The 16009-nt window shown below is 37.2% G+C and overlaps 1 protein-coding gene and 1 non-coding gene across 2 annotated transcripts; one reads left to right on the top strand and one right to left on the bottom strand.

The window, feature by feature from the left end:
* Nucleotides 1-4099: 4099 nt before the first annotated feature.
* Nucleotides 4100-15044, bottom strand: LOC124390938 (cartilage oligomeric matrix protein). The gene is made up of 19 exons (XM_046857055.1): nt 14893-15044; nt 12879-12952; nt 12078-12129; nt 11781-11935; nt 11343-11480; nt 11169-11243; nt 10548-10700; nt 10343-10447; nt 10159-10266; nt 9915-10074; nt 9710-9828; nt 9562-9614; nt 9005-9198; nt 8753-8931; nt 8613-8661; nt 8331-8527; nt 5793-5965; nt 5554-5693; nt 4100-5359 (listed from the first exon to the last, which is right to left on the bottom strand). Exons 1-19 carry the CDS (start codon nt 14978-14980, stop codon nt 5301-5303), a joined length of 2271 nt encoding a protein of 756 aa, XP_046713011.1. The 5' UTR covers nt 14981-15044; the 3' UTR covers nt 4100-5300.
* On the top strand, nt 8023-8094 carry trnae-cuc. Its single transcript has one exon. It is a non-coding gene; the product is annotated as a tRNA-Glu (tRNA).
* Nucleotides 15045-16009: the final 965 nt, after the last annotated feature.

Raw genomic sequence — 16009 nt, 5'->3', positions numbered from 1 at the left:
GAACAAAAAAAGAAAAAAGATAGAAAGAAATGCTGTTTCTAAGCTGTCACTGCAACGACAAGTTTTTTTTTAAATCGTCCAGTCAATGTTTTATTCTTGTATCCTTAATGAGATCTGATCATGCACAATCAGTGGCAGTATTGTGTTTTATATAAATGCAGTTGGTTTTTTTTTCTTTTGTTTTTTTTTCTTTTACTTAAGTACTGTAATGGCATGTAGGTTTTAGCTTAAAACGGATGGTCGTGTTCGGTCCGAGCTGCTGGTTGAAAAGTAAGGGGAGAGTACTGCTCCTTATTCATTGTGGTGTTTACAGCAATGTTGTTGTTTGTATATACTTATATATATATATATATATATATATATATATATATATATATATATATATATATATATATATATATATATATATTTGTATATTTGTTTCCGTCTTGTCTGACATTCACGCGATATAAACACATGTTGTGTTTGGAAAATGAACCGTTTTGAAGGAATCGCATCTTTATATTTTATGTACACTATGGATTTACAAGGAAAACTGTTATTCGCTGTATTATGTCACTTGAAACGAATTCAGTTGAAAGTGTTTTCAAAACCTGCTTCATGCAGCCTGGACATTAAAGCACTTGAGCTCTGCGCCAAGCTACTTTGCTACCAAAATCCTGGTGAGCATAATGCCATTCATTGTTTGTGAACAATTTAATATTTTTTTTATTGCCACCATTAGTTTCTAAGAGGTTGTATTTTTTGTTGTTGTTGTTTATTTTTTAACATTACCAACTTCTTTTTTTTTTTTTTACTTTTGTTCTAGCAACATTGTGGTTATATCGGTTAAATGAATTCAGTCAAGAGGGCTTGATCTGTACGATATACGCACTGCAGTCCGTGAGTAATATCGACAGTGACGCATCGCTGTTTTGGTTCGTCGCAATTGACTGAAGGGGAAAGATCTTTTACGGCACTGAAAATCCTCTAATAGTTATGCTGTGGCATTCAAACAATTGGTTTTCAGGACGTTGTGTGAAAACAAAACAAAAAATTCCCACACACATTAAACCTCCACCACAACCACCACCATCCACCAGCAGCAGCCTGAACTGGCAGCTGGGATTCAGGCTGTTAATAACAAATACTGACTGTAGCATCTTAACTGTTATCCTGTAAACATTATACTCCTGTCACATGATTGGCTGATTGTACAGGTGCTTTAAAAGACCTACAACCATGGCCAAACACCCGATATCTTCTCCCTCTTTGTGTCGTGAACTTTTTTAAATTTCATTTTTACATTTGATCTGATTTTTTTTCCCTAAATAAGTTACTTCTAAATTTTTGATGACCTTCATTTGGATGGACACGAGATGTTCATTTTGATCGGCAGCTTTTTCTAATCCAGCACCCAGTTTAGCGGATTAAGTCCGCAAAGGTTAATGGTGAAATAATCCCATTCATTCGGTCGAAATCCCAGAGTCGAAAATCCCCTGCCCTCTTTTTTTGCCCTGAAGATGCAATAGCCAATAAAGCAAACACTCTGCTACTAAGATCCAGACCTAAACCTATGCTTCCAGTTCTCCAACAGCTTTTTATATTTATATACCCCTTCATTCATACCTTCTTCTGGTTCCCTTTCCCACACTTAACTTAAATAATCACTGCGTTCTCTGCTGTATCCACTTTTAAGAGAATTTTTTTTTTTCCCTCATACAGTTTTTTCACTTTAAATGCTTTTAAATATTTTGAAAAGGAAGCTTGATTCAGTGAATGCAGTGAATGTGCTATTCATGCCAGAGGGTTCAGAAAGTTTTTGTATTCAACAAGCTATTTAACTGAAAAAATAAATACGTAATCGACCCCCATTGTAGGGACACTTAAGTAATATTCCAGTTAGGGTTTTGTTTATTCTGAAACAACAAATGAAATCCATGTTTGTTCCCATTTTCATTTGATTCCAACCAATTGGAGAACAACGGGTTTCCCGCACTGCAAAAATATCAGAAACCCGCAGTTATGCTTTCGGACAACCAACTTTGGAAACCTTGGATGTAAAACGAGCTCTAAAAGAACCTTCATCTGTTGGTCCACTCGATATACCTGTGTGTTTTGCGCTTCCATGTCGATTTTAGGTCCAACCTACCGGAATACGGAACCAAAACAAAAATGTATGTCGCTGTCCATTTTTCTTCCGGCTGCATTGCGTTTTCGGTCTTAGATGTGATCGATGTAAGGGTTATTATGACTTTTTAAGACTAAACAAATGAGAAAAAAAATAATAATTGTGCAATGTGAAATGTACAGATGTGTGATTCCTATGCAAAAAACAGAGAAATTTTATCGAACTACAAATTTGAAGTCTATCTTGTTAGGTGAGAACAGTTACTATAATGTAGGTGTAAAGCTTTTACTACACGATTGCACGGACGACGTAGGAGAAACGATCGGCACGGCTCTAACAGTTTACAGTATGCAGTTACACACATTTAGGCCACATCCAGACAGGATTGCGATCGTCCGTGTTCAAATCCCCTCAAACCATAATCGTAAACCTCGTCACTTACTTTGTTACATATCCGTTCAACAGGTTTTTGCTTCGTTTGAAGTTTGTTCAATTTGTTTTCCTTCTTTCTCTCTTCCTGTATCACTTCCTGTAAGCTAAATCCTGTACATAGAGCTTATCACTAGACAATGACTGCATGTAAAATACAAGAAAGTGAGAGGCCTTTCTTAGCTTGGCTGATTTCATGGTTTTAAAAAGATCTGCTGCACATGAACAATGGACTCTAGCAAAATGCAATGCATGCATTTACCTTAAAAAAAAAAAAAAAAAAAAAAAAAAAGGTGTGGTTCATTCAGTTGAAGATCAGTCATTTTTATGTACATGCTAGTTGATCACCTCTGGTGTATGGGGCTCCATGTGAGATGTACATCACACCAAATTACCTATTGCTTGACCAAAGCGGTTTTGTTCTTTTCATTTTTTTTATTTGGGTACATTGTTCCGTAGCATGAATTATTTTGAATTTTTTTCCCCATCATTATTGTAGCAAGTTCGATCTTTCTTTTTTTTTCGTCTTTATTTTGCTCACTTCACCGTCGCTGAAAGCTTAGCTTGTGCATCTTGACTCCTTTCAACACGACAACTCGCTATCAATCACTGAGATATATATCACAACACAGGTCTCTGATATATATGGCAGCTTTTTGTGCAAATCTGTGTCTCTTTTTTGTACCTTTTCTCGGTGTGTTGCTTTGCACTTTAACTGTGGCTGTATGGCATTAAAAATCGGACTGTTTTATTCTCTGAGACTGTTTAGGTCTGTAGATTTAATGATGTGGTGTTTTTATTTTTCATTCTCTTCCCCCTCCTTTTCTCCCCCTCTTCTCTGACATGTCTGGCCTCCTTGTATTATGGCTTCATGGCTGTACAATTCTTCTCCGCTGCATTGCACTGATAACGGGGAGGGATCGCAGGTTTTGGGAGCAACTATGTAACTTCTAAATGCAAACTGTTTATAAAAACAAAAAACAAACAAAAAAAAAACACCACAGAAAAAAGGGCTCAAGTCTTTGTGCTCTGAGATGTGTAACATTAGGAGATACAGCCAGAATGTATGTTTTGTTTTATTGAACTTATTATTTATTTATTTGTTTGTCCTACAGAGCTACAGAGGTTTTCCTGATATCTGATTCTAGTAGTACTTTAACAGGCAGGTCTGGATTTTCTCTCGAATCGTAATTTAGCATTAGTTTATTTTAGGATGCAGAGCCCCTTTAAAGGAGCCTCCTTCAACCTCGATAATAAGCCTTAAGAGAACTGCTGGGCAGCTGCTGTTTATCTATCGATCTATCTATCTATCGATCTATCGATCTATCTATCACTCTCTCTATCTAGCTATCTCTCGCTCTTTATCTATCTATCTATCTCTATCTATCTCTCTCTCTCTCTCTCTATCTATCTATCTATCTCTCGCTCTTTCTCTATCTCTCGCTCTCTCTCTTTCTCTATCTATCTCTCGCTCTCTCTCATATATTCATATGAATATTTTAAGTAATAGCACGGCCTATATAAAATAGAAAATATAGAGTAGTCTTCAACCACCAAACATAAGTGCCATTTGCATTTATTTTACTTATTAAAGAGCATTTTATTCCATCTAATGATATTACCAGAGCTGGTGTGAAAACTGAAATCGGTCTAAAAAATACATTCAAGAATATACAATAAACAAATCTGCAGTCTGAACACAAACAGTGCTGTTTATATGCATTTTAAATACACTTCAGTGGAAAAAAAAATCCATCATGGGCTGGTGCTTTACCCGGCTGCATATGGAGACACTTTTGACAGGTGTTTTCCCTCAAAACAAACAAAAAAGAAAATCCTTTTATTTATAAGTGTAGAGCTCATGTAACTGTATAGACTTTCTGGCGTGGTCCATATCCTGACTCATGTTTGTGGAGGATGGTCGTAGAAGGCCACTTTCTCTCTGTACATAAGTCTCAAGTGATCGTTTCATGGATGTTTTTTGTTTGTTTGTTTGTTGGTTGTTTTTTTTTTTTTTGCCGCCGTTTTCAAAAAGTATGCTAACTATGGATGTGCATGATGTCTCAGCTGCATATATCAGATCGTTCTTATGACATCATTTATATTTTGTAACCTGTATTTCTGTATGTGGTTTTTAAAATATATACATTTAAACAGCTGTGATTGTGATTTAGTGGTTGGTTGTGAAGTAGCAAATGTAAAATCTGCCAGGACAGTAATGAATACACTCAAACGCAGTAGCTATTGAACATTACCTTTGTAAGGGTTGAGCGGTAAAGAAAATGCGTGACTGTGAATTTATGTCAGTATGCATCTGGAATACAGCGTTCATGTTATGTACAGTTCTACTGTTCTTTTACTGTAAAAGAAATTCAATGGAAAACATATAAGCATAGTTTTAAAGGTGTACAATCAGTATTTTTATTTATTTATACAAACTTTAGAGCTTCTATTCAACGAACTTTCCATTAACTGGACACATTAGGACATTATCTGACATTATCTATAGGTCTACTTGTTTTTGGAGTTATTGAGGTTCGGAATAAACCTGTTCAGGTTACCAGTCGCACACTTTTTAATGCCTTCAAGGAATGTTGAACAATAATAACCTCATGGTAGGTTGTGATTTCCAGCACGGTAACTAAAATTAGACAAAAAAAAAAAATCATGGACCGCCTGCAATGCTTCTCTGACCCCTAGAGGTCTCCAAATCCCATTTTGAAAAGCGCTGGTCGAAGTCATGGACAAAACGACGTGGAGATTAAATATGAAGATGGGTTTGTTGGGACTTGTACGTGTCGAAGTCCTCCGGGATGGTATCTGAAGCACAGAAACATGGATGTTGGAACTATTTATTGATGCAAATGTTTTCCTGCTTTCAAAAGAATCATTCTCATCCGAATTTTAGATATAATTAAAAATATTTAAAAAATGCAATTGAATCCTCAGCATATATACTATTAAATGTGAGTCATTCCAGGTTGTTGTATTCGACCTAATAATATAATAATCACCATTGCATCGGTAGCGCAGGTTGGCCCAGATGATGTTCTCCTGTGAGAAGCAGAACACTCCAAGTCTGCCTCCTCTCATGGTCGTGTCAATAATGATTCCTGTGTCTGCAACCATCTTGGGGCCTTCATAGAACCTAACCCTGAACGCACAACAGTGCATTAAATACTTTTCGGGCTAATTTAAAAACCCATTGGAGATCATTTCAGCTAACACTGTTAATTCGAAGCTCTTGTTGTACCTGATGTACCCGTCATGGGGTCTGTGCTGCAGGAACCAACGATAAGAAGTTTTGTCCTTCCAGCCCACGTTTCTCGGATCTTTCCACAGCAGCTTCACCTGGTTGGAGGTATCACCTGTGTGCCACAGCGAGTTTCGCAGATTCTCTCCTGGCCCTGTCTCCGATTTCACGGCCTAGAAAGAGTTTCAGAGCGAAGCGTCAAGCAACATTGTAGATCCTTCTGGATTTATTTAGAATTTTCAGCAGCCTTGGAGATTGACAGGTTCAGCTGTCTTTGAGCACAGAGTAACCAGCTGCGCACATACTGCAAGGAAATATCTTTATAAGTAGAGTAACATAATGCCACACTCTGTCCCTGTTAAGTGCTCAAATATTTGTATCGGTATACTCAAGCATGGCCTTAACCAGGATGAAGGAATTGTTTTTTTGTTTTGTTTTTTCCATTCACGATTGTTCTTATATTTATTTCTTTGCTGCTTATGATATTTTGATATATTAGTTCTAGATAAGCCGTATAAAAAGGGTTGCTTTCCACCAGGTTACACATACGTGCAACATGTTTGGGTGGTCCCGCTTGGGACAGACATAATGGTCACATAATATTAGAAGACGTTATTTTTGCAATCTTATTGGCTGTGTTACTTTTGACTATACAGTCAACCCCTGATAATACGCAGTTTGGAACTCGCGGTGAGGAAAATTTGCGGGTTCTCATTTGAAACCTAACTTACAGCAGATCGCTGGTTATCTTAAAATTCGCGGGAATCCGCAGCAGGACCGAACGCTCAGGAACGTTAGGAATAACATTTTAAACATTTTCACTAACAAATTTCATACAATTTTTGAAAACATTATTGTATTAAAAAGACAATGTCTAGTGAATTCATTACATTAGGTACATTAGGGGGTACGTCCAAAATTCGCAGTCTTAGAACGTAACCCCCTGCAAGTTCCGGGGGACCACTGTAAACTAAAATACATCACTTTTTTACATAAAAAAAAAATTTATTTTACACGCAAAAGAGCATGCGGTAATGTAACAGTATGTTAGCTACACTCTGTAGAGACAAACGGAAAAGATAATATATTTTTTTATATATTTGTATTTGTATTCATTTGTGAGGCTTTTTGAACAACTGATGCCCTTCTGGTTTTCTGCACCATGCAGTTTTTGTGCAATCCTGTATAGTGTCTATGGCTATTCTAATAATAATAATAATAATCATCATCATCATCATCAGTGGTTGAGTAACGGTAGAAATATAGTAGGTAAAATATGAATCCAGTAAAGTAAAAGTGCTCCCTTTAAAGCTTTCACTTGAGTAAAAGTACAAACATATTTGCTTTCAAATGTACATAGGTATCCAAAATACTATGATTTACTATGGTCATAATATTTCTTTTATTTTAGACCCTTTCTTAATCAACTCACTTTATGTAAAAAAAAAAAAAACTCTCAGCACACCTATCTATTAATAGAATGATATTAATGAGTCAAACACTGATTGATTTCTTTAAAAATGATCATAAGCAAAACCTTCTTTTCAACTATTTAAAAAAAAGTTTGAGTCAGGAGTTTCTTTCATCATTTAGTCTCTCAAAATGTCCTGCTTGCTGTTGAACTGACGCTGAACTGTATGTTTGTGTTAAGTAGATACGACCAAGCGGCAGTTTAAAACAGATTGGTGGTTTGCTGCGTGTTTGACCAATTAAATTTTTATCCACTTATATATAAAAAAGGAACGACTGATTTTGCAATGTAGTGAAGTAAAAGTCTCCTCGAATGGAAATACTTCAGTAAAGTACAGATACACAAAAAGCTACTTAAGAACAGTAACGAATTACATTTACTTCATTACTGTCCACCACTGATAATAATAATAATAATAATAATAATAATAATTGTATTTTTTAGAGTAGTAGCCCAATTTAAACCATTGAAACACCACAAATGCTTGCTGTAAGACTACATGTGGAGCCCAACTTTCTAAAAAATTTGTGCAGTAATAAAAGTCTTCTGAATTAAGTGAATGTAATATGCCTGTATTATTTATAACTATTGGTGGGATTGAAATACTATATTGATATCTCACTGCACTATTGCACTGTTTATTGATTTCATTCAGACTGTTTTAGGTGAACAGCCTACTTCAACATCTCCTTGAAAGCCAGGAGATGGAAAAGAAATAGATAATTTCCACAACTTTTCAATGGAATTCCAAGGCTGGGTTCCCTGGTGGTCTAGTGGTTAGGATGCGGCGCTCTCACCGCTGCGGCCCGGGTTCGATTCCCGGTCAGGGAACCGACCCCAGCCATTAGGGTTGCACAAGCCAGTACACTCTTAGTGCCGGTCCCAAGCCCGGATAAATGGGGAGGGTTGCGTTAGGAAGGGCATCCAGCGTAAAAACGTGCCAAATCGAACATGCGGATCATGAACACGGATGATCCGCTGTGGCGACCCCTAATGGGAGAAGCCGAAAGAAAGTACATGGATGTTTTGAATTTTATATGAGTTAAACCAGTGGAACTACATTGTACCTTGAGTTGGATTCCTGGTTCAGCCACAGCTCGAAAAGGATTCGCTTGCCAGTAGATCTGCTCCACCTGCTTCCACATGACTACGTAAAAACTGGAGCTGTCCTGATAGCCAAAGATAAACCCAGCATAATCGTCATCCGTTACCGTATTTACATGAAATGTCCCTTCAAAGTCCACACCATTGAATGCAGTGTAACCTGCATGCAAGAACAAAAAGAGGTTAAATGTAGTTGAAATTTGGATCAAATTTCCAATGTCAAACATTTTGACTGTACGTCTTACCAACAGCTAGTCCAGGGTCACTGTTCATGGTTTGAATGATCTCTCGTCCCTGTTTGGGAAGAAAAAAAAAAAGAGTTTGGAGCATTATGATAAGCTCTTAACATCAATTTAACGGTAGGAGGTAGCAAATCATGATTAACCTGATTAAGCACCACCCAGTTTGGGTCAATTTGTGCATCTCCTTCTGGGTCCAGAACCACAGTCTGGTAGGCCCTGAAGTCTGTAAGGGTGACCTCTGTGTTTTCAGGGCACACATCAATTTGGTCTATGATTGTGTCATTGTCAAAGTCCTTTTCACAGACGTTTCCAATTCCGTCTCCTGTAATATATGTGGAAAGTTATCGTCCGATTATTCAAATATTTCACTGACGAGCTAAGGAGGTTCAACTGACCATCCCAATCTTCCTGTAGAGGGTTGGGAATGAGTCTGCAGTTATCTGGTCCCGGAGGAAGGAGGTCAGGAATGCCATCATTGTCGTCGTCGTCATCACACTCGTCCCCTTTGCCGTCTTTGTCTGTGTCCAACTGAGAACTGTTTATGACCGCGGGACAGTTGTCGCGTGAGTCCTGATGACCATCTCCATCACTTTGGGGGGAAATGAGAATAAACTCTCTCTCAGTTAGAGAATCAAATAAATATATTGGGAACAAGTCCAGCTATTTGTGCAATTTTAGTGGCACAAGGACTACCAGTCAAAACACATCTAGCAATTTGTGCAAACCTGTCTTAGTCAGTGTAACAAGTATCACCAATGTAATAAAATCCAGCTGTTTGTCCATACTCGTCTTTCTCAGTGTAACAAGGATCACTACTCAAAAGTCCGGTAATTTGTCCAAATTTGTCTTTGTTGGTGTCATAAGAAGGACTAATTTAATTAATCCAGCAGTTCATTAATTGTTATTGTCACAAGGACCATCAGTTAAATCAAGTCAAACAAATTGTCCATACCTGTCTTTGTTGGTGTCACAAGGATCACCAATCAAATCATTATCAGCATCCATCTGAAAGAGCAAAAGAGGAGATCATGAGTTTGTCTTGGGGTTATGTACACTATGTACCAAATACACTGAAGTCATGTATAGGAGGAGACATTGACCTGGTCAGGATTGCGAATGTAAGGACAACTGTCACATGCGTCACCAACATTATCTCCGTCTCGATCGATCTGGTCAGCGTTTGGAACCTTCACGCAATTGTCCTTGTCATTTTTTATGCCTCAAAACCACAAATGGGATATCAATCAAATCAGAAATATCCAATTTCGAATAATCAAACCCGTGTTTTACGAATGCCAAACGTACCATCACCGTCAACGTCATCATCGCATTCGTCACCGTCGCCATCATTGTCAGTGTCCCTTTGGTCGTTGTTTTTCATTAAGCGACAGTTATCACAAGCATCTCCATAATCATCTTGGTCAGTGTTCTTCTGGTTTACATTTGGCACAAGCACACAGTTGTCCTTGTGAAGCAAAGAGCAGTGTGTGATTAGGAAAAATATGACACGCAATTTACACAAAATTTGGTACCAAAGTAACTACATTACCTCAGTATTCAGGATTCCATCCCCATCTGCGTCTTCATCGCAAGTATCTCCAATGCCATCCTTATCAGCATCTTCTTGGCCAGAGTTGGGTATTGTGAGACAGTTATCCTACAAAGCACCTTGGATTGAGTTTGTTGGACTTTAAGTGGACGTTCAGTTAGTCGGTGAACCTGTTCATTCTTACCTTAGCACAGTTTCTGTCAGAGCAAAGTAGTTTTTCATCAGGGAAGCCATCAATATCTGTATCAGTTCCGCACATGTATCCATTGCCAGCCATACCAACTCCACACTAAATGGGGGTTATATTCTGATTTGAACGTTTTGTACAAATTACAGTACATTGGATTCACCATCAATACATTTCATAGAAGAGTCATAGAAGTCCTTACAACACACTCAATACTGCCATCCCGATGGGTGATACACTCAGCACTCGCATGACAAGGGTTGGGTTGCCCATTCCCACATGCCCTCTCAGGCTTACAGCCCTGTGTCTGGTCTCCTATGAAGCCTGGCTTGCAGTGGCTGCACCGGAAAGACCCCTTTCACACATAGAGACACACATATATATATAAAAGTGTTGAGAAGGTTGAGAAAATGTACCAGACAGCTGTTCTAAAAATATGTTCCTACATGGTTCTTAGGGTTATTAGGTTCTCAATGGAAGCATCCATGATCAGAAACACATCATTTTAGTATCCCTAGAGAAACAAACTGAAGAACAGTGCTGTGGTTTACATACAATCACTGTACAACTGATCATTCATGAAATGATCAGCCTAGTCTAATTGTATGGCAGCAGTGCAGTGCATAGAATTATGCAGTTCAAGAACTGGAGCTGAACGATCAAACATCAAGTGGAGGAAACTGGTTAACAAAAATCTTCAAAATTTAAAAATGTTAGTGGACCCATTTTTTTTTTTAACAACAACAAAAAAGCAATCAGATACACAATATCTACACAGTACACAATGATTTATGACTTCCGAAATTCTTTTTCGTTTACTCACCGCTGTGTTTAAACAGATGGAATTCTCCACACAGCCGCCATTTGAGATTTCACACTCATTTATGTCTCGGCAAACCTGTAATGAATGAAGACACAAATAGTTATGTATTTTTCACTGATGTACGATTTAAATTTTTTATTATTGCAAGATTGAAATGCTGACTAAAGCAGTAACCTGTTTGTTGGCTATGGCATAGTCAAGTCCGAAACCCTGCACCTGGGGACCTTCATAACCAGCAGGACATTGACCACACCGGAAACCAGGAGATGTGTTGATGCATCGTACACCCATATGGCATGGTTTCACCGAGCACTACAACCACAAATAACAAGGCCTTACTATGAATTTCTTTTTAATCCTGAAAATTCACATCCAATATCCAGTTCATGTCCATGACACACACTTAAAGGAAAGTGTTATCTATCCTCTTTTGCATCCATAAGCTCACAGTCACATACCATGCATTAGTGTCACACTTTTATATATGCCATCCCTCTCAAATCTGCTCCAAACAAACTTTTCAACAACAGAACAATTTCCCCATTAATATTAAATCCCGAGAGGTCAAAGTGGAAAAGCATTGCGGTTTGGCTTCCTGTGATGCGCCCCAACCTCGTCGATGTCTTCGCAGTGTGTGCCGTTGCCCTCCATGCCTTGAGGACATGGCCCGCATCTGATACCATTCACTGTCTCGGTACAAGTCACTCCTCGGTAGCAGGGATTGGGATCACAGGATGGTTTTTCAACTGGATCTTCTGTGCGCATGGCTACAAGAAAAAAAAAGTCCTTGTGATTTCCCATAACATGCGACACTTATGAGGAAACTGCAAAGTGGCACTTTATAAACAAAGTAAATCAAGCCATTTTTGAAATGGTGTAGCATTAAATCCCAAGCAAAATTTCACTCACCGCAGGCTTCACACTCCATAACAGTGTTTTTTAGAAACACAATCTCCTCAATCTACATGAGAAAAGAGCAACAAACCAACAACATATTACTGTAATGTAATCTCAGCTATCAGCAATCAGTTTGGAAATGTAAATAGCATACATTGAGTATCATTCAATCATCTTCGCAGTAGATACAGAGCCCAACCTGGGAGAAAATTACAGCAAGGCAGGACTACGGTTGAAAAAAGGACATTTTTACATTTTTGAGATGTTGGGGGGGGAACCTGGAGAGCCCAAATGACGCCATAACCTCATCTTAAAAGTGAATTTTGCACTCTGGAGCTGTGAGGTTACAAATGCTTATTCACTTTTGGTTAACATACACTGTGCAAAACCAGCACAGATGGTTATATAATGTGGATGCCAAATAATTTTGTTATTGTTTTATGCACTGGTTGTTTTATAAGAGTATCCAAAAAAATGTTAGCAAAGTCAGCGATATATTTTCTCCTCTATGTTCATGAAAACACTTTATTTGGCTCCAAGCTGCTGTGGTGAGAGAATGTGATGAGACACAGGCCAGAGGACACCCTGGACTGGGTACTACCCCATTATAAACCACAAATTCACACACTACAAACAGTTTAAAAATACTGGTCTTTGGACTGGGGGAGGAAACGGGAGTATTTGCGGGAACCTTCCAATGCACAGAGACTCCATGCACATAAATATGCCTACGATTATCCCTCTATCTGTCACATTTTACTCTGTTACTAGCATCTTATTTTAAACCCTTATAATATAATTTTTTTTTTTTACCTGTTGTTTTAGAAGTTCCTTAATTTCAGCCAGGGCCTGGTTTGTGCCCTTAATCTGATTTATTATCTCGTCATCTATAAGAATAAAAAGCATTAATAATCAGTATAAACTAATAACAAATCAGCAGTTGATATTCTATTAGGAAATATATTAGAAACAGCCAAAAGTGAAACACAAAGTTTTAGTATAAATCAAAATATCATACGCTGAATAATGAGCAAAACAGATCCATAAGTTATTATACAGTATGTTGACTTTCACTCCTGTTGCATTAAGTTTTCCACCAGGCTTTTGTGAGTCTCTTGTGACACACAATGGTTTGTTGTTAATGGAGAATATCCAGATCTTGCTGGAAATCACAAGGACGATTAATTTGTCATTTCCTGGAGCCAGTGGAATGTTTGTTTTGACTGCCGTATGTGTGTTTATGAAGAGAAAACTGAATGTAAAAATGAAGGAAAGTAATGGCGGCGCCGGAATGAATGATGAGGATGGGGTGAAACAGCAAGGCTCATGTTTCAGGGAGAAAAATCCTCAGTCTAGCATCATGTTCACCTTTGCTCCTGCTGCATCTCAGCACGAAGTCAATCTCAGAACAAAATAAATATGTCAGCATATTGCTTTTCCCCAGAGAATACTGTGCCTCTCCTGGGCTGGAATGGAAATGTGGTGTTTCCATTAACTGCATCAGAGTTTCAACATGCATTCCTGTCAGTAGTTCTTGTGAAAGAACTGACTGCTGCTGTCCCATAGCCAAACTGGCTGATGTCTATATGTTGGTATTTGATTTCGGGTTTGTAGACGTTGATATGACCATAAAAATGTAACATTGATATAATACAGTTCAATAGAAAACGTTTGCACCCCTTTGTTCCCTAGAAGAAAATACAATAAATAAATAAATAAATAAATAAATAAATAAATAAATAAATAAATAAATGCAATGCAGAAATAAATATAGACATCAGTCAGTTTGGCTATCGGACAGAAGCAGTCAGTTCTTTCACAAGAACTACTGACAGGAATGCATGTTGAAAACTCTGATGCAGGTAATGGAAACACTGCATTTCCAATTAATTTATTCATCTATTTGTTTGTTTGATTGTTTGTTTGTTTGTTTGTTTGTTTGTTTGTTCGTTTGTTTGTTAGTTCGTTCGTTCATTCGTTCATTCGGGGGAAAAAAATCACCTCATCATCATAAAGCCTTCTTATGAAATTTTCCAAACATTATGTAAATATTGCTTGCGAATACATATTGTCTGATATTTAATAGAAAATCAGGAAAATGGGGAATAATCAGAAATAAAGAAAGATCAGGTCATATAATAGATGATGGAGTAGTTTTTACTATTCTTTTTATTTGCTATACTAGTAATTACTTTTTTTTTTTTTTTTTTACTATTATCTCATTTGTGAATCTTTTATAATACACTTGTCATTACACACCTATTAAAGCAAACACACTGATTGACCGAGTTTGTTTTGTCTGAAGGCTGAGCAAACTTTTGCACTTAACTGTATTTACCAGTCACAATATAATAATACCAGGTAAAGAAATTTGTTCTTTAACCCCACTTTGTTACTCTGGATATAATTCATAATTTTAAACCATAAATTATTATTAAACCATAATAAATATTTTTTAAAGTTCTAAAATTATGCATCGAATTAATGTTACTTTTATATTGAGAAAAATTATAGCTAAATAAATATAATCACATTTATTTAGTATTTTAGTACTAAAACCTATTGTAAAGTTACAAAAAAAACAAATATATGACTATTAAATCGATTTCAGGCCATTTTAAATCAGATCATTTTGCTCATATCAAGGATTTGATTCTAGAAAGAAACCAATAGGATGAGGAATAATGAAAGATAATATTTCTTGTAATCTAATTCTAAGAAATTCTAGATAGACTTGACTGTATTCGAGCGATTTTCACTGACTAAGAAGACATTTTGCCGTTCATTTCACATATTTAAGAAGAATGTGTGAATTGAAGCTGCTTACCTTTTGCTGCCACTTGGCTGGGTGCTACACTCCTTCCTATATCAAAAAATCCTGAGAGTAACAGAATAAGAAATACAGATATTAACATCGTTGGTCTTCTCCTCCAGCAGGTTTGGGTTGTGTGGGTGTTTGTTGCATCTGACCTGCTTCCTCTCCCCTCCTCCGCTTTTATATTTCTCTGGGCCTCTGACATCACTGAGGTCAGGCATATGACTTTCTTTCTTTCTTAAAGTACATAGAATTTATGCAGGGAAACAATTTATTCTTTTTTAAATAAAACTGATCTTTTTATTAAGGTTTCCTTTTGGCAAATCAAATGTATTTTATGCTTTCAGGCAAACCATTAAAGCAACTGATGGAATTCCCAGATGTGACGGATAGGTTCAATGTCTTTTTATACACAGTTATCCATAATGTTAAAAACATAAATCTTTGAATAAAGATTCGGAAAGACCCGTGCCTTTACTCAAAACCTTTCAGCATAAGGAGCACACATGCCATTCAGTAGGGCTGCTGTGTTTATCCTGAGTGTTTGGTGGTCAATAATTGCATCCACAGATGTTGGTTTGGTTCCAGTTCATCGCCTCTTGGGGTTCTGTGTTGCACCCTGACACACGTTACACACGCTTTAAGTGCTTTTAGCTCAACTCGCTTTTTCCAAGAACTCTTTCTTTTAGAAATGGAAAGAAAACAGATAAACCAAGTAATAAGGTGACATTTTTAGGATGTTGTGCCATTTAATTGACCCTTTTTAGTTGTTTTTAAGCTCAGCTATCTCAGTTTAAATTCACGTGACCTAAACGTTTTTGTGAAACAGATAACAACACTGCCTCTGTTTGTTGCCCAGGGCCCCTGATGAGTGCAAACACCCCATTAATCAAAAGCTACAACAAATGTGTAGATTTTATTCCAAATATGAAATATTTTTTAAAAGAAATCTGACTTGTTCACATGCAATGCTGCATTCGGTTTGTTGTGCGATTTGTGTTGATTGGTTTATTAGTGTCAGATAACACAAAACAATAATAAGACATTGTAAAAAATTCAGAAGTTGGACTGATAACGGGTCCTTTTTTAAATTTCATATCAAGTGCTTTTTTGATTAAATAGGAATTCA

This window comes from Silurus meridionalis, chromosome 9 (assembly GCF_014805685.1).
Source record: "Silurus meridionalis isolate SWU-2019-XX chromosome 9, ASM1480568v1, whole genome shotgun sequence".
In the NCBI taxonomy this organism is placed as follows: domain Eukaryota; kingdom Metazoa; phylum Chordata; class Actinopteri; order Siluriformes; family Siluridae; genus Silurus; species Silurus meridionalis.
The sequence above is the reverse complement of the archived record's forward strand: the minus strand, read 5'-3'. Positions and strand labels throughout refer to the sequence as shown.